Source organism: Cucumis melo, chromosome 6 (assembly GCF_025177605.1).
Source record: "Cucumis melo cultivar AY chromosome 6, USDA_Cmelo_AY_1.0, whole genome shotgun sequence".
NCBI classification, from domain to species: domain Eukaryota; kingdom Viridiplantae; phylum Streptophyta; class Magnoliopsida; order Cucurbitales; family Cucurbitaceae; genus Cucumis; species Cucumis melo.
Window position 1 is genome coordinate 4,170,029 of NC_066862.1, and position 26,023 is coordinate 4,196,051.

The 26,023-nt window shown below is 31.8% G+C and overlaps 4 protein-coding genes across 6 annotated transcripts; 3 read left to right on the forward strand and 1 right to left on the reverse strand.

Annotated features, from left to right (window-relative positions):
* Nucleotides 1-4,909: 4,909 nt before the first annotated feature.
* On the forward strand, nucleotides 4,910-9,181 carry LOC103484184 (uncharacterized). The gene is made up of 7 exons (XM_051086107.1): nucleotides 4,910-5,143; nucleotides 5,263-5,380; nucleotides 5,607-5,695; nucleotides 5,782-5,828; nucleotides 5,951-6,039; nucleotides 6,510-6,643; nucleotides 7,818-9,181. Exons 1-7 carry the CDS (start codon nucleotides 5,066-5,068, stop codon nucleotides 8,532-8,534), a joined length of 1,272 nt encoding a protein of 423 aa, XP_050942064.1. The 5' UTR covers nucleotides 4,910-5,065; the 3' UTR covers nucleotides 8,535-9,181.
* A 2,812-nt stretch (nucleotides 9,182-11,993) lies between these two features.
* Nucleotides 11,994-15,006, reverse strand: LOC103483715 (heat shock 70 kDa protein 8). 3 transcript variants are annotated; one of them, XM_008440460.3, is made up of 2 exons: nucleotides 14,778-15,006; nucleotides 11,994-14,011 (listed from the first exon to the last, which is right to left on the reverse strand). In XM_008440460.3, the coding sequence occupies exon 2, from the start codon at nucleotides 14,006-14,008 to the stop codon at nucleotides 12,293-12,295; it is 1,716 nt and encodes a 571-aa protein (XP_008438682.1). In that variant the 5' UTR covers nucleotides 14,009-14,011; nucleotides 14,778-15,006; the 3' UTR covers nucleotides 11,994-12,292. The 3 variants fall into 3 exon arrangements, with proteins under 3 accessions (XP_008438682.1, XP_050942065.1, XP_050942066.1); XM_051086108.1 differs by having other exon boundaries at nucleotides 11,994-14,035; nucleotides 14,778-14,992; XM_051086109.1 differs by having other exon boundaries at nucleotides 14,733-14,992.
* A 934-nt stretch (nucleotides 15,007-15,940) lies between these two features.
* On the forward strand, nucleotides 15,941-18,752 carry LOC103483716 (S-locus-specific glycoprotein S13-like). The gene is made up of 2 exons (XM_008440462.3): nucleotides 15,941-16,712; nucleotides 17,309-18,752. The coding sequence occupies exons 1-2, from the start codon at nucleotides 16,418-16,420 to the stop codon at nucleotides 17,404-17,406; spliced, it is 393 nt and encodes a 130-aa protein (XP_008438684.1). The 5' UTR covers nucleotides 15,941-16,417; the 3' UTR covers nucleotides 17,407-18,752.
* A 3,455-nt stretch (nucleotides 18,753-22,207) lies between these two features.
* Nucleotides 22,208-25,277, forward strand: LOC103483717 (thermospermine synthase ACAULIS5-like). The gene is made up of 9 exons (XM_008440464.2): nucleotides 22,208-22,600; nucleotides 23,151-23,312; nucleotides 23,409-23,511; nucleotides 23,605-23,693; nucleotides 23,774-23,930; nucleotides 24,013-24,088; nucleotides 24,195-24,253; nucleotides 24,718-24,854; nucleotides 24,940-25,277. Exons 1-9 carry the CDS (start codon nucleotides 22,458-22,460, stop codon nucleotides 25,028-25,030), a joined length of 1,017 nt encoding a protein of 338 aa, XP_008438686.1. The 5' UTR covers nucleotides 22,208-22,457; the 3' UTR covers nucleotides 25,031-25,277.
* The last annotated feature ends 746 nt before the right edge of the window (nucleotides 25,278-26,023 follow it).

Consider the following 26,023-nt stretch of genomic DNA (forward strand, 5'->3'; position numbering starts at 1 on the left):
TAGATTTAGATATTACCTCATGTTGAATTATAAAAACCACCCATAAAGTATGGTCGAGTCATTAAAAACCACACTCAAATTTTCAATAATATACAATTGGCCGAGTCATTAAACTTGACCAACATGAATGATGAAATTTGAGTCCCAAAATTATATAATCAATATAATTTTAGATTTCAAAATCCATTTTTAAAATTTGGATAAGCTTTAAAATCTAATTTTTAATTATGAAAGTTTAAAAGTATTTACGATTTTTGAAATTTGTCCTATTTAAGATTATAGTTTATGAAGCCAAAACAAAGCTTCGATTCAAATACTCTGGATTTAGTTCAAAAATAGTGAACCCGGAAAGAAACCATCTTTTGAGATGACATATCGATGATTCGTTTAGAAGAAATCAAAGAATATCAAAATCTTTCTAAATTGCATGAACCACACTTCTATAGTTGCTAATTGAATTTGAGATGTTATGAACGATTGAATATCGAAACGAAAATTTAACAATGTATTTGACATCTTTTTAAAAGAAATTAACAACAAAATTGATACTTTTCTAAAGTTTAGTGCAAAGTTGTAATTTTAACTTCACAGGTTTATGACAGCATTCCTCTCTCCAAACCTTAGTAGTCATGATTTCATATACCCCATATAATATATCAAAATGATTGTCACACACTAATATATAAATATATATATATATATATATATATATATATATGGAAATGATCTATATATATAATATGGAAAATTTTGAAATTTTAAAAAGAAAAATTGAGAACCCAAATATAAATGCATTGGATATTGGAGAATCATGGGTGTGTACGTAGAGAGAAATTAAAACAATCAAAAGAAAATACAAAAAATCGAAGTCAAAGATAAAGAGAAAAAGAATCTATTTAATGTGCCCAAATTTGAAAGAAGACAAAGAGAAGGCTATTTTTCACTACGCAACACCCCTCCTTTTATTTTTTTTATTTACTATATTTTAATTATCACGATAAAGTTACCTCTACAATTCTCAATTCTCAGCTTTGGAAAACCCCTAAATCACATAATTTTATTCAATACACCACATCAAATTATTTCACTTATTAATTCCTTTCAAAAATTAATAATATAAAATTTTGACTATTTGTTATTATTTTAATTCAGTACTATATGTTAATTATATTGTTTTCTTCTACTCATTTCTATCGTTATTGTTTTTTTAAAATAATACTTCAACTTGGAAAACTATATTCATACCTGCATTATGAATGGATATGTCTTAAATTTTTAAAAATTCATAAACTAAATGCATTTAAAATTGAAGTTTAAGAAACACAAAATTAAAAATAAAAAACTTGTAATTTAAAAAAATAAGGAGGTATTAAAATTAAGGAGATTATTAGGAAAAAAAAAAAAAAAGGGAAAATGTTGAGGTGGTGATTGAGGTTTTAGGGTTGCCACGTGTCTGAAGATAAGGGAACCGCCGTAACGATGACGGAGTTAGGGACAGGTTTCTTTTAATACGAGATTGGACGACAATTATCAAGGCTTTGACTTTGTGGGTTTATGTGTTGTGTTGTGTTGTTCTCTCAATCTTACAAACTTAAAACAACTTATAATCTCACTTTTTAAAATTATTTATTTATTGTGCATTTCATTATTATTATTATTATTATTATTATTATTTCTACTTGTGTTATTTTAGAAATATATTTATATTATACCAAAAACTAGAAGAGACTTTTTTTTTTTCTTTCAAAATTTGTATAAGAAAACGAGAACGCAAAATAAATGTGCCAAGTCAAAATTTAAAATTTATGGTATTAGACCATAGTGTTGTAAAAAAACATTGCATGAATCTTTGGTTGGATTTTTGTCCCAAATTTTAAAATGAAGTATGTCTGTTTCAACACGTGCAGGATGTGGTGTAACATTAATGTGATTTAAATTAAAATCAAATTCTATAGTAGTTAAAACTTAATTTATATTCCGTAGACAATTTGTTAATACTATGTTCATTAGTTGGATTAGTGAGTTTTAGCCAAGTTACGTGTCTGTGTAAATTTTTTTTAATAAATTTGAAAATGAAATAAAAGAGTTAGATAAAATTCTAATGATCGTCATTATAGTTTGAACTTTTTATACGATATAGGTTTAAGAAATTGAAATTAAATATCTTTTGGTTGCTAATAAAACATATCAAATGTCAATTCAATTATACTTACAGCTTTTGTCATTATAGTTATTATAATCCATGCATATTTCATAACTCACAAACTTAGTCCATGTGGTATTGTTAGTTATTGTTGTTCCTTTTTCTTCTAAAAACATTTGTTATCTATTAGCATTAAACTTAATAAACATATATAAGGTACATAGACTAAACTCAATGTTATACAAAATACAGAGAATAAAGTTGTATTTTAAGATATAAACATATATAAATTTTGAAATTAAGAAATATAAAATAAATGAAGGGGGGCAAAAATAGAAGCGTGTGTATAGATCTATATTAAAAGACAAAGTAAAAGAAAATAAGGAAGAAACGAAAGTGATGGAAATATTGCGAAAGAGTAAGACATAACTATTAATTAAGTTAGGAGTATAGTCAATTGGAATTGACCTTATAGTTGCAATATTAATTATGTTAACAAACAACGACACCATAAAATGCGAAAACCAATTAATTAATGAAATCAAAACGAACAAACTAAAAAAAAATTAAAAAAAAAAAAAAAAGGGAAAAATAAATCGAGGGTGGAATAATAAGGAAGGGGGAAAAAGTACAGTGGAATGCGGCGCAGCATAAGATGGGAGGATTATTGGATGGTACGTGTGATTATTCCGTGATATCCGTTCACGGGTTTTCACTTTTAAAATCACTCATTTCCTCTGCCCTTAGTCCTCACCCATATCATTACATTTACACACTATCATCCAATACTAATCCTCCATTAATAAATAAATAAACTTTCCATTATGTGCAATAAAAAAAAAATTATAAATTATAAATTTTATTTATTTGAATAAATTTCCATTAAGTGCAATAAAAAAAAATTATGAACTAAACTCATAATTTAATATTTTTTTTTATTATAAATCACAAATTTAGTTATAATTTTTCTCTACTTTAAATTAGAAAATCTTTCTTAGTTGCAAAGTTATCACGATACATACAATTTTCGTCATTTTTATTACTAATATAGATTTGATTTTTAATAGAAAATATTTTAATTATGAATGCATGCATGAGCATTATTTTTTTAAAAAGAATTTGAATGCACTTAAACCGTTATTGTATTAATAAATTTTATTATTTGTTAACATTTAATAGAGTATAATAAAAGTTAACTCATGCATAAATTGAAGCTAACATATCATTATTTTCTTTTGACATGGTAGAGTTTTGAATACTCATATATAATTTTTTCTATGACAATATTTTAAAAAGAAATTTAGTAATAAATCAAGTGATAGTTAAATAGTAATTTTTTTCTTTGGGGTATTGAATGAAACCAAAAATTTAACACCATCTATATTAAAATAAAGTTAGGAAATGGTGGATAAAAATACTTAAAACCAAAGCAATAACTAAAACAAATACATTATTGACTTAATACGCAAAAATACATAGCCTTGTGTGGATAGCAATAATGTCCACAAAAATTTTAGAACCCATACCAAACGCAACTAATGAAGAAGACCTTAAACAAAACACATAATTGTTTGAAATTGACTCTTTTGTTTTTGTCTTTTTTATTGTTAAATCATGAATTTAATGATCGATATATTATAGTTGTCATGTCATATTTTCAATGATGATAATAATAATTATACATATATATAAAATAATAAGAAATTAAAAAATATCAGTATCAGCTAATTCCATTCCATTCATTGGCCTACGCTCAGCCTACGAGAGACCTTCCTATTTACTGCAATATTCTCTTTTCCTCCAAATTACCATGCACAAGCTATAAATTAAAAATAACCCAAAAAACACTAAGGGGCAAAAGCGGAAATTCACACTTCGCTTCCCTTTCTAATCCACAATGGGAATTTTTAATTTCAAGAAGGATAGAATTTATTTTTCATTTCTAAATTTCACAACCATATTTTCTCGATTGAATTTGAGTATAATTTATAGTTTGGTCTTATTAATATTAGTTCTAGTTTGGCTCTTTAAGATTCATTTCAATATTTTGTATGTAGGATGTTTCTAATGCTTACTTTACTGTTTGAAATAATTAAAAGTTAATTAAATTTAATAGTGACAATAGACATTTATGCTTTAGAATTAAAATGTGTTTTCAGTGAAGAATGAAAGGTTACGTTAAACGTGTAAATTAAGTTTTGAAATGTAGTAATCAAATAAAAAATAAAACTTAAAAACTCACAAACAAAAATGATTAATAGAGAAACTAAATCCAAAATTTGGACTCAGTTTAGTGTTTTTTAGTTTAAAAATGGAAATCTGAGCAAAATTCTAAAACAGAAAAAGTTCTTAACAACTCAATATTTAAAATTTGTTCTGTTTTAGAAAACTTGGAAAGAAAACTTGTGATGAAAAGAGAATTAAATTTTTCAAAAACTAAAACTCATCATCCTATATTAAAAAACACAAGAACCCAAACCCAAACAATAAATATAGTGTAAAAGCAAAAAAAAAGAATGCTAGAAACGAGAAGTTAACGGCGTGGCCGCCGACTGAATTTTCCGCTAAAAACTGCCGTCATAGAACACAATTAAATTATTATATATATCCAAACAAACTCATTGACCAAAGGGAAAAAGAAATAGAAGAGAGAGTTACCGTTTTTTATTCCCTCTTTTTGAAAAGCCCCTTCCTTTATAACGGCGTTATTCATCCAAAGTCCACTATAAATAGAAGCCTTCCAAATCCCACCACTCCCCCATTTTTATTTATTCAAACTCACAACTCCAACCTCTTTCTTCTTTCTCTCTCCAAACGATCAAATTTCCTTTTTTTTTTTTTTTGAAAGAAAAAAAAGTCTTGCGTGAAGGTGAAGTTTGGTATATTTATCAGGAGGATTATTGTTTTTTCTTGGAGATCAAAATGGGGAAAAATGATCAACAACCAGTTCAATCTGTTCTTCATCTTCTTCGTAAACAATCCCCACTTTCCCTCAAACAGGTTTGTAACAAAAAAAAAAAAAAAAAAAACCAAACTAAACCCATTTCGAAAATTTTAATGTTCTTGTTTATCTTTTTAAAATTTAAAATTTATGTTTGTTTTTTTTTTTTTTTTTGTAGGAGAAATTTTGTAATACGGCTTGTGTTGAGCGGTTTCTGAAGGCTAAAGGAGATAATGTGAAGAAAGCTGTTAAGAGCTTGAGAGCTTGTCTTTCTTGGAGAGATACCATTGGCATTGGTAAATTTACTTTCTTTACTCCTTTTTTTTGGGTTAATGAAGAATCTTGCCTTTTTTTTTTCTTTCGAAAATATAAACGTTTTAAAGTAGTGGCATGATCTTCATAGTAATGATTAAAGCTACCCTACGTGATTCCATTCCTTCCCTTTTAAAAACAAACATTACAAAAAAAAAAAAAAAACCTCTATTTTTATTTTATTTTTTGAATATTCTCCTTTATTGACAGACCATCTCATCGCCGATGAATTCTCCACTGAGCTGGCCGATGGGGTCGCCTATGTCGCTGGTCACGACGAAGAATCTCGCCCCGTCGTGGTAACCATTTCATACCAATTTCATTCGTTTTTCTTTTGCTCTCTCATGGGGAAAGAAAGCTGAGTTTTTTTGTACTTTGTTTGCAGATTTTCCGGTTTAAGCAGGATTATCACAAGTTCCATTCCCAAAAACTGTGAGTAAAATCAAAACTCCCACCCAATATATATATATATATACACACACACACACATACATAAACAAGAATAATGATAATTCCATTTGAATTTTCTAATATTGTTTTATTTATTTAAATAGGTTTACTCGTTTGGTAGTGTTCACGCTAGAAGTAGCCATTGGGACCATGCCAAAAAACGTGGACCAAATGATCATACTTTTTGACGCAAGTAAGTAATTAATTACTAATTACAATTTACAATTAAATTAAGTTCAACATATTTGAAAATAAAAGAAAAAGAAAAAGAAAAAGAAAAACAAACGACATGTCGGAAGGGAAGGAGAGTTATTTCTGAGATATGTATCAGAAACTGTCCGGTGTGGAACGGCGGTGTCGTTGTCAATAGCCACCGCTTTTAGGGCGGAGGAATAGGGGAAGGGGTATTATCGGGAATTGAAATGTCTCAATCGGTAATGTCTTAGAATTGGTCAATTTTCACAGTAGTACTCTCTACACTTTAGTGGGAGATTGAACAGATCAACTAATTAAATAAAAGCAGAAGCAGAAACACCCAGAAATTAACTTTAAAAAAAAAAAAAAAAAACAAAAAAGAATTATGCTCAGATTTTAAGAAAAAAAAAATTTAATTTGATGATTGGGATAATGGAGTAAATGTATTGAAGCGTGGGAAAAATGCAGGCTTTTTCAGGTCAGGATCGGCTTTTATGAATTTATTAGTGGGAATGCTGAAAATGGTGGCTGAATTTTATCCTCAACAACTTCATTCTGCTTTTGTTATTGATCCTCCTTCTTTATTCTCATATCTTTGGAAGGTATTTTTCTTTCCATTTCTTTTCATTTTTAAGCCAAATATTTATAAACTATATATCAAATTTTCTGATTCTTTGGGTAGTTTTCTATCTCTCTGATGCTGCTTCTATGTTTACGTTTGAGTATAACTTGATTTTTAAAATATTTTGTCTTTTGCTTTTCGTTGAGTTGATTGTCGTCCAATGTCTACTGTGTGCTTTTTTCAAAAACCAAATTTTTATGCAGTCTTTTTGCTTCCTATGGTGGGTGGGTTTTCTTTTTTGGAGGTTTATTATATATTAACTGTTTCAGATACATTATTTTAGTTCAAAAATACTATATTTTCCTTCTTTTAATTTTTTAGGGCTTTGGTTTATTTTATTATTTTAATAAAAAGCTTTTGGTTATTTCAATTGTTTTACCTTTTTCTTTTACTTTGCAATTGAATCCTCATTTGAAAATTTTAGAATAAATTTAATGTAACATGAAAGTACATATTTATGGCTATAAAGAATTACTTTAAATGAAAATGAATATGTCAAACAAAATTACTTTTTAGAAGTTCAGTTACTAAAATGGGTGGTGTTGTATTAAACTAATTAAATTTTGTTATAAAGTGTAAATAGTTTATCTACTAAATCATATTTTATCAGTCTCCTAGGAATATAGACATCTCAACAAATATTTTAAAAAAAATATAGAAATCAAAATGGCAAATACATTCATCTTGATTCTATTGGACGAAAATAATAATTTTAGCTATGACTATTTTCAAATATAATGAAAATAAACAAAATATCATAGTCAATTTATAGTTAACCACAATAAACCAAGATAGATTACTATTTATGTTTATTTGTACCATGATAGACATATAAAGTAATTTAACATGAATCACGGTAGTATATCATAGATAAATGATGGTATATAGATATATTTGTAGATGTTTTGTAATTTAAAATAACTTATTTTCATTATTGTAATCCAGCTAACTTTGGATATTTTGATTTATGTTGTTTAAAAACATCTATCTTAAAACTTTTAGAAATTTTAACACAAACATGTTGCTCAATTTTTTTTTTGTTGTTGCTTAAATAGTAATCTTAAATTATAAATGTAGTTTTTACTTTCATTGAAGAAGCTAAATTGAAGTTGATATGGTGTTGTTAACAATATGTTAATACGATGAAACTGCAGGGTGTTCGACCGTTCGTCGAATTATCAACGGTGACGATGGTAATTTCATCTCTAGACTTTGAGGATTCATTAGAGTTCAACGACTTTGCTGCCTATCCGCGAGCCTCGTCCCTCCGATTCGATCAATCATCAATACAATCAACGGGAAAGATCGGCTCATCCGCATCCTCACGCTTCTCCTTCACCGTATCCCATCATTTCGACTCACTGAAGCCATGGTACCTCAGTCTAACAGACACGTCAGCGTCCAAAGTAGGACCCACCAGTCCTTCACCACTGGGTCCCGCGCTGATCTCCCCACTCAACGCCCGTTCCCTGTCGTTCGCATCACCGGCTGCCAGGATGCCACGTGGTGAAATCAACGACGGAAGTAGTTTCAGCTCGAGACTGACACGAAAAAGCCTGTTCCCGTCAACACCGCTGCCGCCGAAAAGCGCTGCCATGGACGGTGGTGGTAAAAAGGGTAAAATCAAAAACCCCCCAAGGACCCCACGGCCGTCGTTCCTCCAATCGCCGGCGGTTTTCTTCCGAAGAGAGTGCCACGTCAGTAGAACGGAAAGAAACCGGGAAGCTTTCCGGTCTGTTTTGAAATTCTACAGAAGACCGTACGATGAAATGGTCTATAGGTCAAAGATGAGGCCCCCACTTGGTGGATTGATCTCCATTGTCACACCACATCTTAGACGTCGACACGTGTCAATGTCTCAACGGTTCTGATCCATTACCCTAAAAGAAAAGAAAAAACAAACAAAAAAAAAAAAAAAGGAAAAAGGAAAAAGGAAAAAAATCACTTTTTTTTGCTGCTACTACCACTACACAGTAGTTGGAGTTGTCCCTACAGACAGACAACAAAATACGAAAATTTTATAACATGAATCAAGTGGAAAAATATGGTCATGAGTTAGTAAAAATAATTGACCGAGTTGATGGGTTGAATGTGCATGTGTTGACTAATTGAAATGATAACTCAGTCCGAGTTGGGGTGGACTGAGTTTGGGAGGACCGAGATGGAAAGAAAAGAAAAGAAAAGAAAAGAAAAGAGCTTCGAGTTTGAGGACAAGAAGACAACGTGCTAGACGGGGTGTGAAATGGTGTGCAAATTGTCCTTTATTTTTGAACTTTGTGGTTCTTTAATTTTGCAAAGTCTACGTTTTTGGGGGTTTGGAACATTAATAAAAAAGAAGAGAAAAGGAATATGCATGGGAAATGGGTAGCGTGGTCGAACCGGTGAGATATCAAATGTCAAGATTGTTTCAAACCTCACAAAAGAGAACACACTAAGGCTAACTATTTATTCTTAATCAATATTATTTTTTTATGTATACATTATATCAATATATATATTTGTGACTTCGTGTATTTAATTCATTTGTTAATTTTGTTAAATTTTGCAACTCCAATGGCACAGTTTTATCTATTTTGAGTAATATTCGACTGTTAGATAGACGTTGGCTATTTTGACATGATGTCCGATATGTCAAAGAAAATTGATGAGCTAAAGATGATATTCCAAATGAGTATATTAAGTTCAATAGAATGAATTTAAGGTCCGATTGATATTGTTTAACATAAGGAGTCACTATCTCAAAGGGTTATTTCTTTAAAAAAATTCAAGAAGATTTGCATTCAATTTTAAGATAGACGAGTTACTCTTTTTATGATTAATCGATTTTAGGATCCAACTTCATACTATCAAATATCAACTCGTTGAAATTGTTTAGTATTACTCAAGTACTTATTACTTTCATTTATTACCTAACATGTCATTAAATAATTCATTTTTCTCTCATTATAGGTCAATGATGAAACTAAAATTTACCCTTTCGTTACATTTATTTTGTGAACCTGCCATAATCTCAAACCAACCAGTTGTTTATGGTTTTGAATGAATAATACTTACATCGCCTCTAAAATTTTCATAACTTTTTAACTTATAGAAAGGAGAATTCATTTCATTGTTATTTTTCTCATCTAACACACTCTCTCTACATCCACGGTAAACTGCCACAGCCCAAGTGACAAAAAATGAACAACTTTGACTAAAAAGTTCAAGTTTGAAACTCTGGCCTGTTTCATACGGTACTCCCAATTTTTACATTGAACACTATTTCCTATGAATGATATTATGGGTTACATTACAGACACTTTTGGTCTCTAAGATTTAGAGAAAACTAAAATTTAACCTATAATTTGGTAAAACCTCAAAGACAGTCCATAGAATTTTATAAATAGTCTTTAACGTATTATTGGTTATAACTTTATCGAACTATTAGACCTATTCTACCCATTACTAAATCATAAGAACTAAATTTGCAATCTAATATTTTTAAAATGCTACTAAATTCCAAATCAATTTTAAATTACTATATTAGTTTCTGCTTTAACTTGGAAGACTGTTTAAATGAAGTTGTTGTTGTTACTAGTATGTACTAGGAATCTTCCCCACTTTTATAATACTAGACTTGGTTTCACTTTCATATTTAGTCAAATGGGTATTTATTTAATAAACGAATCACCATGATTGAAAGAAGAAAGTTTGGTCTTTTATGTTTAAGAATTCAGAAAAAAAAAAGGAGAAATACATGGAACTATGAGCGAGCAAGTGGGTAGCTGAATTAGGAATATGTGTCGGTTTTTTTTTTTCAATTTTTTTGAAGTTGAAAGAGAAAAGTCAAAATGGAGGTTTATGTGAATATGAAAAACAGGGTATTGGGAATTGAAACAATGGCACAGCAAAGCACAGAGATATAGTGAGAAGAAGGGGGGATTGGTTCAGACATAAGAATCAGAACACATGTAGTTTTGGGGAGTGAGATTTTATAATGTTGTGTTTCTTTTTTAATTTTCTGGTGTCGTATTCGACATGTCGTTTTGGATGAGTGAAGTGGTGCTGTTCTGTTTCTATTTCATCCAAAAGAGATGACGTCGTAAAATCAGTGGCTCTTTTGTGTTTGGAATCTAATGGTGACACTGTCATCGTCAAATCTGTGGTTTTATTTTCTTTATTATAAAGATGGGGTCCGTAAATTAGGCTTTATTACTTGTTTGTTAATTTTAATGTGAATTAGATGAGGACAAGACATTAGAGTTTGAAAGAGTTTTTGTGCAGAGGTTTTATTTGGAGTTTACTAGTTGTAATGTAGGAGTGCTTGGTTTTTCTTTGCAGTTTTGGTGGGTACTACTCTGATCTTTTCAAAGGAATATGGACACATCAACATGAAACTTATTTTCTCTTTCAATTTTACTTTTTAAAATGACTTGGACGGTGAGTTGATCTGTTTGAGTTTGTAAAAAGTATTGTCGAACATTTTATTGATGTAAAATTACTCGTATGGATATAAAAATCAAGAAAATATCGAACTTAAACGTTTGATTTCTATAAAATTAAAGTTAATCTATCGAAATTAGTAAGTTTGTGTGTTAGAGGTAGCACTATAAAATTTAATTTCAAAATATAATCATAAAGTATAGATTAAAAATTAAAATGAAGTTACCCGTAAATAATAGGGAAGATGATTGAATTTATTAATAAATATGAAAAGTATAGAAAAATTGAAAAATATAATTACTCGATAAAATCCAAAAATATTATTACTTGATAAATGCCAATGTTTGTAGGTTTGAATGTTTGTTATTGAAAGTAAGTTGTTTAAATCACCCGCCCGATGTTTGTAAGTTCAAATGGTTTAATAATATTCGTCCATCACCGCTAACCCTAAGTTCCCCTTTTAAGATCCTTTTTTAAGATGGAACAAAATTAATCTAATCAGTACAATGCAATATCTCACTCAGTTGGAATACAAAAGCATTTGGGGAGGAAGTTCTTTATCCAAGACACCAAAGAACATATAAAATCATTGTGGGTAACGACCGACAAATTTTCGTCCTTTTGCCATTGGTTTACCATGATGAAGTCATGTTCAAGCTTCCCTAATATAAACAGCCAAGTAGATCTAATATGAACAACCAAGACATAACTTGGATCATAAAACATAGTCTAAAATAAATTGAGACAAGTCATTACTGTACTTCAAATCTCCTATCGTTGTTGTAGGAAATTTGATGTCCAAGGAATTTTCTGTTTAGACATTAAGGACCACAAGAAAATCATTTTGGTGAGTGATTTGAGACAACAAATTGTCTCCTTGTGTCCTTGATGCATCAAAGGTCAAGTCATTGTCAGATGTCAAGCCTTTAATATTATGAACAAAGAGAACATGCCACAACCTATGGATACACTTGTCAAGCTTGTGACAACTTACAACTTAAAGGATCTCTGCATAATTACACCATCGCCAACTTACAAGAGTTCCTACTTAGTTTAGATTCTAGGATGCTATTGACAATTCAAAACATGCAGTGTAAGAGTTACATAACCCACCATACATTATTTCATTATGTACCTGTATTGAACTTATGAGTTATATGGAAATGTAATGTAGAAACAGAACGGCCGCTTGGCCTAGATAAATCACCTAGCTTTTCTTCCGCAATGTAACCAATTCCATGGTCGCACCATATTTTCCATGCAGAGCTTCTGCACACCAGCCATGTCCATCATCCACGGTCGGCATCTTGACTTCCATGTAAGGAGTTGCAGGGTGTTGAGCACCTGGGAGTGCTGCCCCAGCTAGAACTCTGAGCATATTTGAAGAGTCAATGTCCATACAAATAGTGATTTCAGGGACTCCTTTGGGTGCTGGTGGAATTCCAATGATTTTGAAATAGCCAAGCAGGTGGTTTTCCTCTGCTCTTGTCTCTTCACCTTCATAGACAACAATTAGGGCCTCACTTTGATTGTCTTGAACTGTTGTGAAAACTAACTCCTTGCGTGCTGGCATTGTGGTGTTCTTGGGGATAATTGGAATGAAACTGTTTCCATCAGCTCGAATTCCAATGGCAAGAGGCGTTGCTTGGATGCTAAGAAGATCTAGACTGCCAAATGGATCGCCAATGCCTGATGCTATTGCACCTTCTAAAGCTGCACCAGAAACTGCAGCTTCTAAAGGATCTATTCCTTCATAAAGTGCCTTCTTTTTACTTATTTCCATCAGAAGCTTTCTGATCTTTGGTATGTATGAACATCCGCCAACCACTACTACATCACTCAAATCTTCGATCCCGACTCGTGCATCATGTAAACATTGCTTAACAAGGTTCTCACATTTCTCGAACACCTTGCTGTTCACCATCTCAAACTCCTCTCGGCTTAGAACCTTGCATAACTTCGACCCATTTCCCAAGCTGACATTGATTTCAACACTAGACTGGAACGAGAGCTTGTGGATAGCATCTTGAGTTGCAACTCGGAGCAAGCCCATCCTTCTGATCTCATCAATTCCACGATGTGAGAATATAGATTCCGAATTTGGCAAAAGATACTTCATGGTGTTTTGAAGTAGATCTTCGCCTCCTATAGGACTGCCAGCCAGGGCTCTGATCTGTGACACCCCTCCTCCTATGGCTGACACAGCAGCATCACAATATCCAGCTCCCATGTTGAAAATAAGAGCAATTTTTTCACTTCCACTGCCCATGCTGTCATGCGCAGCCTGCTGTTGTTGTTGAGCATATAATAAAGCTACTGCTGTTGGTTCAGGCATTAATCTAACTTGAAATCCAGCCATTGCACAAGCTCGTTCCACACGAGTAAGCTGGAATCGGCTGAATGAAACTGGAATTGTCAAAACAACATTTCTAATTGGTCGTTTCAGTTGATATTCAGCCATCATTTTCAGTTCAACCATGAAGATTGCCAAAACTTCTTCAGGAGTTGTAGATCTCCATACATTATTCACCAAAGCTGCAACAAATGGACGAACACCAATGTCCAAAGTTTGCACTAGAAAAGGAAGGCTCTTGCATGCATGAACAACTGGATCAGTGTCAACTCTTCCAATCAAGCGTTTCATATTGAAAATTGCAGCACCAGAGAGCATGTCATACTCATGGCTTAGCTCATTGCTAACTCCCCCAGAAGGAGTGTCATCCTTGAAGGTGACATATGATCTCATAATTTTCTGATCTCTTGTGTTCTTAAGAAGCTCTACCAGAGATCCATTCCAGACTGCAATACTACACTGTGAAGTGCCAATATCAATTCCAACTGCAATTTCTGGAAAAGTTGATGTTGTTCTATCTTCCCCAGTAGTTTCACTATCAGAAGCTACTGTGTATATTGGTTCAGCCATAATCTGCATTTTGATCAATATATAGGTCTAGTTTTGAGTGGGTAACTCACTGTCATTACTAATCATACATTGCGCTAGAGGACATGAAAAAGATAATCAACAATTCTACCCCTTAAAATGGGATTTAAAGTCCACTCAATCATCTTTCGAACACTTCAAAAGGAATATGCTCGTTCTAGTTATGACAGAGAAAGAGGAGAAACACACTTTGGACAAAATGAGATCGCCTCTATCACTTCGGAAGGTGTTACAAACACAGACCATATCATATAGGGTCTTTTTCTTACAAATCATAGAAAATACTGTTTAACACTGAATTCTAAATATGAACATACGCCCGTTAAATCAAATTTTATTTCACATAGGCCGATTCATTAGGACAGAAATTGCATAAACTCAAATAAACAAGATCAATTGTAATCTATCTCTCTAATCCAATTCTCGTTACAATTATGACATTTCAATCATCAGCATACACGTTGAAATTAATAAGCACTACATTAACAAACACCTTCCGGGCAATTCCAAACATCATTTCTCTACGTAAACAGTAGAAAACCAGAAAAAGAATTTTCATTAAGAAAATTCGACAAAGCAGCAAGGACTCAGTCACTTAAAAAGACGAAGGAAAAAAAAAGCAATATACATCAAACCCAGTCTAGAAAAGCACAAACAGATTGAAAATTGCTAACTATTGCCAAGAAAATCAAAGAACAAGACATACCCAGTTCCGTAACCAACCAATTGAAGAAAGAAAAAGAGGAATTACCAGGAACAATAGCGACTAAAATGGTTGAGCCGAGCAAGCGGGTGGCAGAAACAAGCAACGAGACAGACAAAATTCAGTAGCAGAGAGTTAAAAAGAAAAGATCAACGAGAAACCTTAAGAAGATACGAGATAAGTCGGTGAAGAAAGAAGGAGAAAGCGAAGAGTAATTTATAGAAGCCATTGAAAGAAAGCTTGATCGTCTTCTAGAGCTTCCTAGAGAAAGAGAAACGAACAATTTTGGTTTTGAAAATAGCGAAAAACGATAGCGGGAAATGTTACGGTATGGGCGCTTACACTGTGGGAAGGAATTGGGTTAGATCAGACGGACAACAATTGATCATCATTGGACTCAGACAACTATAACTTCACTTATTGGATAAATAAGCAATTTTTGTTGTTGAAAATTTTCAATTTTTTAATACAATTTTTAAGGATTGTTTTAGGAAGTGAAGGAGAGTAGAAACTTAGATTTATTTTAGTTTAATATGTGATTTTATGCTTTTAAATACAAGTTTTATATAATCAAAATTGGTTTTATGACAATATCGATTTTAAATCGTTTCTAAAATAAATTGGAATTCTGTTTGACAGAAGTTTCAAGAATTTTATGGTTGGTAGGACACTAGCAGGCCCATCACTTGTGCTTGTTGGGCTGACTTGACCCCGTTTTGACACCCAGGCCCAATCTAATTTGCAAACGCTCTATGTGAGTCCAACGTATAATAGGTAAGCACCAATTAAATTTTTTAAAAATAACATTTTAAATCAAGTCAATTATTTCCTAAAAAAACAAATGTTAATTAGTTCTTGAGGTTAATAATAATTAGAATGATTTTATATCAAAATTTGAGCATAATCTAATTCCTTTAGGTTCATATATATTTTTAATGTTAGTATTGTTTGATAATAAATTAATTCCACGTTTACTTCAAGTGAAAAATAATCCATGGAGTTGATTGATTTTGTTAGTTTATCGTTTCATAATCGTAACGAGTTGTGGAGTCTATCTTAAAATTTATAATCAAATCATACGATTTAGTTACGGGAAGCCTATTTGTTATTAACATTATTATGATTACGTTTAGAGATATTGTTGTTGTGCTAGTACAAAAATTAGGAATACGTAGACTTACGTTTACCTTTAAAGTTATGATTAGAATCAAGCAGTAATAGTAACGATAACAACAATAAAATTTTTGGTAAAAGTGCGTAAATGTATGAAGGAAAAGCACTGAAAATTTAATGGATTAGCAAAGAAAGTGGGAAGCTTGTTTGTAATGGATTTGCTACGACGACTTGGGAGTGAAGTCAAATTGAGAAAAAACAATGAAGAGAAAAATATTGTGTTGGGAGTAATGATGTTAAGGTCCCAGTTCACTTACAAAAGAAGGATCAGTGTCAATCTCAGGATTCAAAGAAGGGAGATGAATATGATGAACTCAACTCAATTCCCATTTCTTTAATGGCTTCCCATTAAACTTTTACATCTTTATCTCCCATTTCTCCGCTATTTTCTTCACTGTTACGCCCAGCCCGGCACAATTAAATTAAATTGGGTTCACCAATCGTTGCTGGGTCTAATAAATTTTTGGGTATCACTCTCCGGCGAATATTTGCTTTTGGGTTTCGCCAAATTGCCGATGGCAAATACGTACCTCGTCGGCATAGTGTTCGACAAAATTCCTGAGAGAACTTTGGTTTGGTCTGCCAACAGAGACGACGAGGCACAGGCTGGTTCAAACATTAGTCTTACAAGCACGGGTGGATTTGTGCTGATTCATAAGAATGGTACTGAAGTTTCAATCTATAATGGCAAAGACATTTGCTCTGCTTCAATGTCCGACAATGGCAACTTTATGCTGTTCGATTCCTCGTCCTCCATTCCCACATGGCAGAGCTTCGGTCATCCCACCGATAATCTGTTGGCTGGAACAGGTTTTTAAACTACTGCAGAACTAAAAGTTTTAATGAAATATACTCTCTTACCTAAATCTTGAAATTAGTAAGTTCTTACTGTTATAGTTTGTTTCTTGTTAAAGACAAAATTTAGTTCATATAAACTCTTCGGTTTTTATGTTTTGGTTATCTATTTTCGAGTTATATTTTAAAAGATTTGTAAGTAAGTCCAGCTCAAAGCATTACATCCTGGAGACTAGCTATTTGGCTTGTTTTATTTTCTCTCAAATCTTTTAGAATGGTTTGCATCTTTTTTAAAAGTAAAAGTTGAATTTCTAGTCAAACAAAGTTCTTAAAAATCACATTTTTTTTACTTTTTCTAAAATTTAGCTTGATTCTTGAAAACATTGACAAAAAGTACATAACAAAATAAAAATACAAAATAAGAGATAAAAAGAAATATTTGTAGGCTTAATTCTCAAAAAATAACAAACTAAATGGTAAACCCTGTAAGAAAAAACATAACAAATGAACTTGAAAGTTTGAGGAACCTAATAGTTATTTTATCCATGATTTTTGGTGTGGCCTAGATAACTTTATAGATTTAATCTTTTATATAAATACCGTCAATACAGGTCCTTCACATTGGCCATCAACTGTACTCGAGTACCAACATAACAACGAACGACTATTCGACAGGCCGATACGGGTTGGATGTTGCAAACGGTGGTAATGTCCTATTGACTGCTTTTCGAAACGGTGATCCTGCTTATAACTATAAGGGCACGTCGGAAAACACCACTGCCATTGTCTTCAACCAAACTACAGCTCTATTATATGTAGTTAATGCCACGGAAATTACATATCCTATGACAACCAAATTGTCAGTCTCAGTAGAAGACTACTACCGCCGAGCATTTCTCGATGATCAAGGCAACTTGCGACAGTTGTATCGGATTAAAAATGGTGGTGATGACGAGTGGATAACGGCATGGAAGTTAATTGAAAAGCCTTGTTTGGTGAGTAACATTTGTGGGGCGTTTGGAATTTGCACAAATGGCAATGATATTACGATTTGTGAGTGTTTGGAAGGGTATGTGCCAATTGATCCAACATACCTTTTAAAGGTTGCTATCCACATCCAGATGTGGTTATGGACTTTTGTACGTTGAATACTGCAAACGAGAGGTTCAAAATTGCTAGGTTTGGCAATTCTGATTTCCCATTTCCTCTCGTCTCTGATGTGTCCATGGTTGGACCAACAATGGACAAGAGCAAGTGCGAGGAAGCTGTGAGGAAGGACTGTTTTGCTCAGCAGCCGTTTTTTCAATGGTAATTGCTACAAGTAGAGGATGCCACTGTTAAATGCTAGAACAAGCATTCCTGACACCACTAATCTTGTGGCTTTCCTGAAAGTTCTCATAATTTGGCAAAAACTCCCTTTCTAATGAGGTTGTGGTTTGTTCAACATTTGTGTTGTTTTTTGTAGTTGTGTTTGTCTATTATCAACCCTTTATTATAAAGGGTTTCTTTAAACTAGGGAAGAAGCCTGCAAAGTTGAAGCCATTGGAGATGAATTTGAAGGCATTTTCATTCAATGAATTGAGGCAGCAACCGTTACAAAAAAAGTGGATGTTTTTTTAGCTTTGGAGTGATGTTGTTAGAGATCATATTTTGTGGAAGGGAAGAAGAAACACAAGGAGATGATGGAATCATACTTGTGGATTGGGTGGTAAGTTTTTTGAGAGCAGAGAGAGATTGAGAGACATAATAAGCCATGATTGTGAAGCAATGAATGACTATGAAAGGTTTAAGAGGATGACAATGGCAAGGAGTGTGGTGCATTTCTTCAGATCCTGTAAGCCGGCCATCCATGAAAGAGGTTGTATGGATGCTAGACGGAAGCAGTGATAAGTCAGAATCCCTCCTTTGCTTGAATGAATAATATGCAATTTTACGAGTCATGTTTAGTGTCGTTTGTGTTATTTGAAGAAAGGCTTCAAAATTCATTTCAAAAAAGAGATTCAGAGTAATTTGTTTCCTTTTGTATGTTAATGAAGATCAAATGTTTGTAATGCATCCCACACAAAGAAATATACAAAATACGATCTCAACGATAACAACAAAAGTCTAACGGAAGATCAAATGTTCCAATTGAGTTCTATGTTTATTGAATTGGATCACGTTACAAGTATCTAACTTAGGCTAAGCAAACACCATCCTAATAAGACAACTATAAGTAGTAATTAAGCTTTTATCTTTTATTCGATAGTATTAGTAACCCACGTTTTGGGACGCTTTCAAATATAGTGAAATGAACCAAAAATATTTATAAAATGTTGTAAAATTTCATATGATAAATACATGTTTACTATTGATAAAATCTAAAAGTTTAGTATATTTTGTAAATATTTTTAATATTTTTATAATTTACAATAACTTTCTTTATATTATTAAATTGTTTTTAGTAACTTAATTCCAACAAATTACAGGGGATAAAGACACCAATTGCTTTTGACCTCCATTATTGAACTTAAATGTTCTTTTTAGTTTTTAATTTTTTTTAAGTTTCCCAATGTTTTTTTTTAGAACAATAGGATAGAGAATTTAAATGATTTTTTTTTCAATTTCCTAAAAACAAACTAATTCAATTTCTTCAAACATATTTATAATATCATTAATGAAACAGAGACCATAAACTTTGTTAGAAAATAATAATAATAATAAATAAAAGGGTTTATCTCTTTCTCTTTCCTTTCAAAGATGAAGTAGTAATTTTAGAAAAATAGATTGAATTACAATTAATTTTGTGAATTTTTTTTTCCTTTCGACCTTCTAAAAGTGATATTCATATATTTAAAAATGATTTCCAAACGGTAAGCATAGTTTGATATGCCATGAAAAACTTCTAAAATAAGATTAGCTAAGAGTAATTTTCACTCAATATTATACTCACGTCATTTTATTTATATATTTTCTTTGCGAAAAGAAAGAAAATATGAAACTCATGCTAATCTAGGGGACATTAGAAAAAGAGTAGAAAAACAATTGATGGTTTGAAAAATGAGGAAGAAAAATGGAATCATTCAATTATGAAAAAGCCAATAATCTTGTCCTTTCACCTTTCAAATTCAACATTTACATGAAGAAAAAATAACTTGCTGCTAATTTAGTCACTAAAACAAACAAAGCGTTCAAAGGGTAATTTTAAACAAAATCCTGTTTTTCTCTTAACAATTATAATTAGGGTGGATTTTAAAAAACTCATGGAAGGGTAAAAAAAACAACATTAGTTAATTGAAAATATTAATCAAAATGTTCATAGTAATACTTTAAAAAAAAATTAAGTTAGAAGGGTTCTCAATATAAAACACTTCAATTTTCTTAGTAAAAAATTCAGTTTCTTTGACCCAAAAGACTTATCCATGAATAAAAAATTGATGTATAATTTGAAATAAATTAAGAAGAGAAATCAAATTTTAGTTTACTTGAAGTAGAAAATGGTCCCTTTTAAAGATGACATCATTTTTTATAGTTTCTTATGGAGAGTGACAACAAACTTATCGTAAAATACGTGTATTGTTGGTTTCATATAGGTTTAAATTCTAATCAAGGAAGGCTCATAAGGTCTCTTCTCTATCGTTCCAAAAATTTAGATTATTAATGACTTCTTTTCAATAGTCTAAATGAAAAATAATGCACCGTTTAAAATTGAATTAAAAGTGATTTTCTACTTTCAATTCAATCTTGAGAACCTCTCGTGTGTTTTCTAATTAAGAATACAAACCGTTTGATATCGATAGTATTAGTTGCTCTATTACAAGAAGAACTTCCCAAAATTTTATAAATATAAAAGATAAAAGAAACTAAAGATGAAATCTTTATGAGAAGACCTAAAATTGCCACTATTGGAGGGAAGAAGAAGACCACCCATAATTTCTAATGAAGCATGCTTATGATATTAAGATTCTATCCCATGATGTAGAATGATGAGAAAAAATCACTTGGACCAAATGCCAAGTGTAATCAACTTTACAGGTCATCCAAACAATGGAAGAAGAAAAAGAAGAAAAAAAAATGCATATTAAAAAGAAAGAACAAGAGGTTGGTTTTTAAGGAGTCTTGTAGGGCTTTGTAGCTATCATTAGCTTTCCCAAACAAGAGGTGGGTGAATCAAATCATCACTCCACAAAGGTATGATTTTTAAACATGTTGGTCACAACACACTACCACACCACTCCACCATTGCCACCCACCCACCTCCATATTTCTCTCTAAATGCTCTCCCATGTCAGTTACTACCGACACGCCATATTCAAAAAATAATAAAACACATAGTCTCAAATAAATGGAGAGACTAATTGTTCTAACGTATCATACTGATGCTTAACTTACATTACTGTTCACATTTTTTTTCTTTAACTATGTGACTGAAACTCAAAAAATCAAGAAAGCTTATTTTCGTAATGATCGCATGAAATCCCGACAAGTGGTAAGGAAACTCTAAAGGGAGATTTGTTTTTAAATTTTTTTCTTTTCTTTGGGATGTTGATATATATAACATTTTTTTTTTTTTTGTTGTTGTTGTTGGGAGGGTTGAATGTTGTATTTGTATGGTGATGTTGATGAGTGGGTTTGGCATAGCACGCTCTCATTCATATCTTTTGGAGCAAAGAGAATATTATGATGGTTCCCATTGCACGCCCTTCTCTCTCTTCCCCTATTCTCTCTTTCTCTTTCTCCATCTCTCTAACCAACATTTTTCTTTTAACACACAAAACATAATATTATTCTTATTCTTATTCTTCTTGAAGAAATGAATTACCTGGATTTTCGCCTATTTGTCACCCTTTCAATCATCATCTTTTATCTTTTCATCTTTTCTCCCCCTACCAAATATTTTATATTCTACGTTTGGTCTCTACAATTTAAAAAAACTTCAAATTTAGTTTTTATGATTTGATCGAACCTACGTAAATAATTCATGTCGTAAGGTCTATTATTCATGTTGGAGATTTTCAAATTATAAATACCATTTAAAAATCGTGAAGACTAAAGGGTAACTTTATCCGAACTTGTCGGGTTGAGTTTGTGATTTTAACTAAAATTTTAATATGTTGTTGTTTTTGGGCAACTATATTTTTTTAATAAAAAAATAAAACGTCAACCGATGGAGTTTTGTTACTCTTTTTATCCTTTATCAAAATTTACAAAGTCGTTAACGATAGACAATATGAAAATAGAAATTTGTAAACAATGGATTTAATATAATACATAACATGAACTATATTTCTAAATATTTTATTTTTTAGTGTAACGATGCATCTTAAAATCTATAATATAAAAGATTGTATTTAAGAATTTGCATAACTTGAAACACAAAATTCGAAAATAATTTGATATTCGATCATGAAAGCGAAGAAATCCTAAGTGAATTTTTGTTGTTGTTTGTTCTTAATATCACATGCATAAGAAACGTGTAATGATTGTCATTTATTAGATTGGATAGAAGAAAGAAAGTAAAACCCATGCGACCAGATCATCCTTACAAAATCTCAAACATTGGTCTATGAAAAAACATTACGAAAATCCAAAACGATTTTTTTCAATTTTCTTTTTCTATTCTTTTCTTTTTTCCAAATCAAAATCATACTTTTCTTTACATTTTCACTTGCTTTCTTCTTCCTTAAATACCCCATCTTCCCTTCCTTCTTCCCCATCAAATACTTCTGTCCTTCTCTATTTCTTGTTCTTTCCTCTGAGTTTCTTCTCCCAGCATCAACAATGGCTGATGTTTCCTCTGCTAATTTGGTTAACAATGGCAATGAGCTTATTGAGAAGGGTCATGCCTTAAATGGGTATCGAAAAAGCTGTTGGTATGAAGAAGAAATTGAAGAGAATTTAAGATGGTCCTTTGCTCTTAATAGGTAAACTTTTTTTTTTCTTTTCTTTACATTTGATTTCCACAGACAAAAGAAAAGCCCTGTCTAGGTTTTGTTTAGTAAGAGTTTTAGTTTTAGTTTTCTGTTTTTTGATATTTATGTTTTTTTACTTCCAATATTTCTGTTATGATGTATAACAAGTTTGTTTCATAAGAACTAAAAATCAAAAACCAAATAGTTCCCAAACCAAAATGGTACTTTTTGGGATTATTTTAAGTGGGGTTCTTGAGACAAACTTATTTAAGGATACTCTCAATGCTCTTAAGCTGTCTGATGGATATTTTGCTGTGGCTATTTTGCTAGACTTTGTGAGGTCCATCAAGTTGAAATAAGGATGAAATCTTTTAAAAAGTGAAACACTTTTTCCCTTTCACTTTAAACCAATAACTCAATAAAATAATCCGTTGGTCTTGGAAAAGCCAGACAAGAAACCTTAAAACACAACAAAAAAAAAAAAAAAAAAAAAGGAGTTTGAGTTTACGGATTGTTCTTCACTACTTGTCTCACAAAATGTACTTACTTCGTAATCTTGTAGTATACTACATACCGGAGCTTCTCAGTATCAAGATATCGCTTTACTCGACACAAAGCCGTTCGGGAAGGCGTTGGTTATCGATGGAAAACTTCAGAGTGCAGAAACTGATGAATTCATTTACCATGAGTGCCTTGTTCACCCTGCACTTCTCCATCATCCCAAGTACTTTACAATGCCTAATAGTTAAATTATCTATATAGAATCTTAAGTATAAAATGTTAACCAATATCTTCCTATTGTATGATGTTTTTTACTCAGTCCAAAGTCCATTTTTATCATGGGAGGAGGTGAAGGCTCCACAGCAAGAGAACTACTTAGACATAAGACTGTGGAGAAAGTCGTAATGTGCGACATTGATGAGGTTCAAATTCGTTTCCTTTTCTTCTTTTTTAATCCATTAATCGATACAAAAAAGCTCTCTAAAACCATGATGGATTATTAATCAAATGAGCAGGAAGTTGTTGATTTCTGCAAGTCATACCTGATAGTAAACAAAGAAGCTTTCTGTGATCCAAGACTTGAACTTATCATTAACGATGCCAGGTTCAGTTTCGATTAGCACATTTAACGATTCTTCTTACGTTGCTACGGTTGCTATAAGTTCTGGGGGGTTTATGTTGCAGAGCGGAGCTTGAGAACCGAACTGAGCTATACGACGTAATCGTTGGTGATCTTGCAGACCCAATCGAGGGTGGTCCTTGTTATAAACTCTATACCAAATCTTTCTATGAATATACTGTGAAGCCTAGATTGAAGCAAGATGGCATATTTATCACTCAGGTAAGTGTGAGAGATGAAAATGAAAGAAGTTTGTGAATATATAAATTGAGATTAGGAACTGAAGTTGTTGATATCTTTGCAGGCTGGTCCAGCTGGAATTTTCAGCCATACTGAAGTGTTTTCTTGCATCTACAATACTCTAAAGCAAGTTTTTAAATGTGAGAGCAAAACTTTAGGCTATATTGTTGTTACTGACTTTAGTCTAAACTTAATACTCTAAAGAAACTAATGCATTGGCTCGTGATTTTTCTTTATAATCTGCAGATGTGGTGCCTTATTCTGCCCATATTCCTTCCTTTGCTGATACTTGGGGTTGGGTTATGGTAAGAAAAATGATAACTCTTTTTCATGCTTTTGGGCTGGAAATCACGGCCTACTTTTTCGACCAAAAAACTAGATAAAGGATCTAGAGATGATTCGACATTTTAAATTAAATCGTTTTTCTCGGTTGCTTTCGAATCTTGTCGTGCTTATGTACACTTAGAATCACTATTTACTGCTATTAAATGGTTGGTTAAGTCCATTAGAATCAAAGTAGAGAAAACAACTGTCACACCCCTCCCTAGATTACCTATGAAGTAAAGTTTAAGGAAGCTGACAGTTGCCGTACATCATCCTGGGTTCAGTGGGGAAATTTGGGGCGGGGTGTGACAATAATAATCCGATAACATGTATGTCATTAAAACAAAATGTTATCGGTTCCAAACTGATAAACTTTCTAATAGGAATTTTTCTATCATTTGCTTGGAATGTGTTTCAAGGGAGATTTTTGTCTTGAAAATTTCAGGCCTCAGACACCCCTTTCAATCTGAATGCTGATGATTTGGACCAGAGAATCAAACAAAGAATCACAGGGGAAAACAAGTACTTTGATGGAAAAACATTCTCATCTGCCTCTACATTAAGCAAAGCGGTTCGAAAGTCGTAAGTAGACGTTTTTCCATTTTGGTTTTCTTTGGATTTGTTTCAAAACTTTGGAGATGTTAAAGATTGTAAACAATTAACACAGACTCGACAACGAGACGCAAGTGTACACAGAAGAAACGGCGAGGTTCATATATGGATATGGAGCTGAAGCCTGCAAGCTCAACCAAGTTTGATAGCTTTTGATAAGAGAGGGAAAGAGAAGAAGAAGAAAGAAAGGGCCCCTAAATAAGAGAATATAGAAATCCATCATGTTAGCCTAGAAATGAAACAAAATCTTCTCTAGGCACTTTTTTTTTTTTGGTTCCCTCCCTTTCTTTGTGTATTGTTTTTTTAGTTTTGTTTTCTTATTGTTTGTGTAGTGACTTTAAAGTTACAAATATAGTAGTAATTAAAAGAGGGGCTTTTAGCTTATTTTATTTATTTGTTGTTATTATTATCCCACTATTCATTCTTTCTTGGACAAGGCCCAAATATAACAACATTGTTGAACATGATATGGAGATGAAATAGAAATGAATTTTTAGGACCTCTTTGGTAGCTATATTGGAAACCAAAAATTTGAAAATAAAAGTTGAATAATAAAAACACAACAAATGTTAGCATTATTGAATTTGAAAATACTGATGAACTATATAATTCAGATTGTCAAACAAATGTTTATTTACTAAAATAAGTAATTTTCTCTGATTGTTCATCGGACAAATACCTCCATTAGTTTTTCATCTCTAATCCTAATCATCAACCGAACATAAAATTTTATATAATTAAATATTATAGAGATTTGTTAAACTTAGTTCACTTTTTAACTATCTTTTGTATCTTCTCCTATGGTGATCTCCTTTGAATTTTTATTTTTGTTCTTTTTATCTCACGTGGTTGTGATTTTTAAGTATTTCTATATACATAAATATTGGTTTTGTAGAAATGGAGCATACCAAGTGAGACGTAATTCAAACACACGACTCAACTCCTCGAGATGGCAACGTGTAGGTATGATTGATCGAAGTTTCCTTAATGCATTGATTGAAATTCAAATAACAAAATTTCTAGAGTGATTTTTAAATGATTAAAGTCACTTAAAAAAAAATGTTATTTAAAATCAATTTTAATAAGCTAAAGTTGACGTTTAAAGTCTTAAATTAAATTTTGAATTGATTTTAAATAAT

Bases quoted from the DNA above. Each gene is read 5' to 3' on its own strand.
- LOC103484184 (XM_051086107.1), top strand. From the start codon at position 5,066: ATGGGGAAAAATGATCAACAACCAGTTCAATCTGTTCTTCATCTTCTT. The intron at 5,381-5,606 runs GTAAATTTACTT...CTTTATTGACAG, and splicing joins GAGAGATACCATTGGCATTG to ACCATCTCATCGCCGATGAA. The intron at 6,644-7,817 runs GTATTTTTCTTT...ATGAAACTGCAG, and splicing joins TATTCTCATATCTTTGGAAG to GGTGTTCGACCGTTCGTCGA.
- LOC103483715 (XM_051086108.1), bottom strand. From the start codon at position 14,017: ATGCAGATTATGGCTGAACCAATATACACAGTAGCTTCTGATAGTGAA.
- LOC103483716 (XM_008440462.3), top strand. From the start codon at position 16,418: ATGGCAAATACGTACCTCGTCGGCATAGTGTTCGACAAAATTCCTGAG. The intron at 16,713-17,308 runs GTTTTTAAACTA...CCGTCAATACAG, and splicing joins TAATCTGTTGGCTGGAACAG to GTCCTTCACATTGGCCATCA.
- LOC103483717 (XM_008440464.2), top strand. From the start codon at position 22,458: ATGGCTGATGTTTCCTCTGCTAATTTGGTTAACAATGGCAATGAGCTT. The intron at 23,512-23,604 runs GTTCAAATTCGT...TCAAATGAGCAG, and splicing joins TAATGTGCGACATTGATGAG to GAAGTTGTTGATTTCTGCAA. The intron at 24,089-24,194 runs GTGAGAGCAAAA...TATAATCTGCAG, and splicing joins TCTAAAGCAAGTTTTTAAAT to ATGTGGTGCCTTATTCTGCC.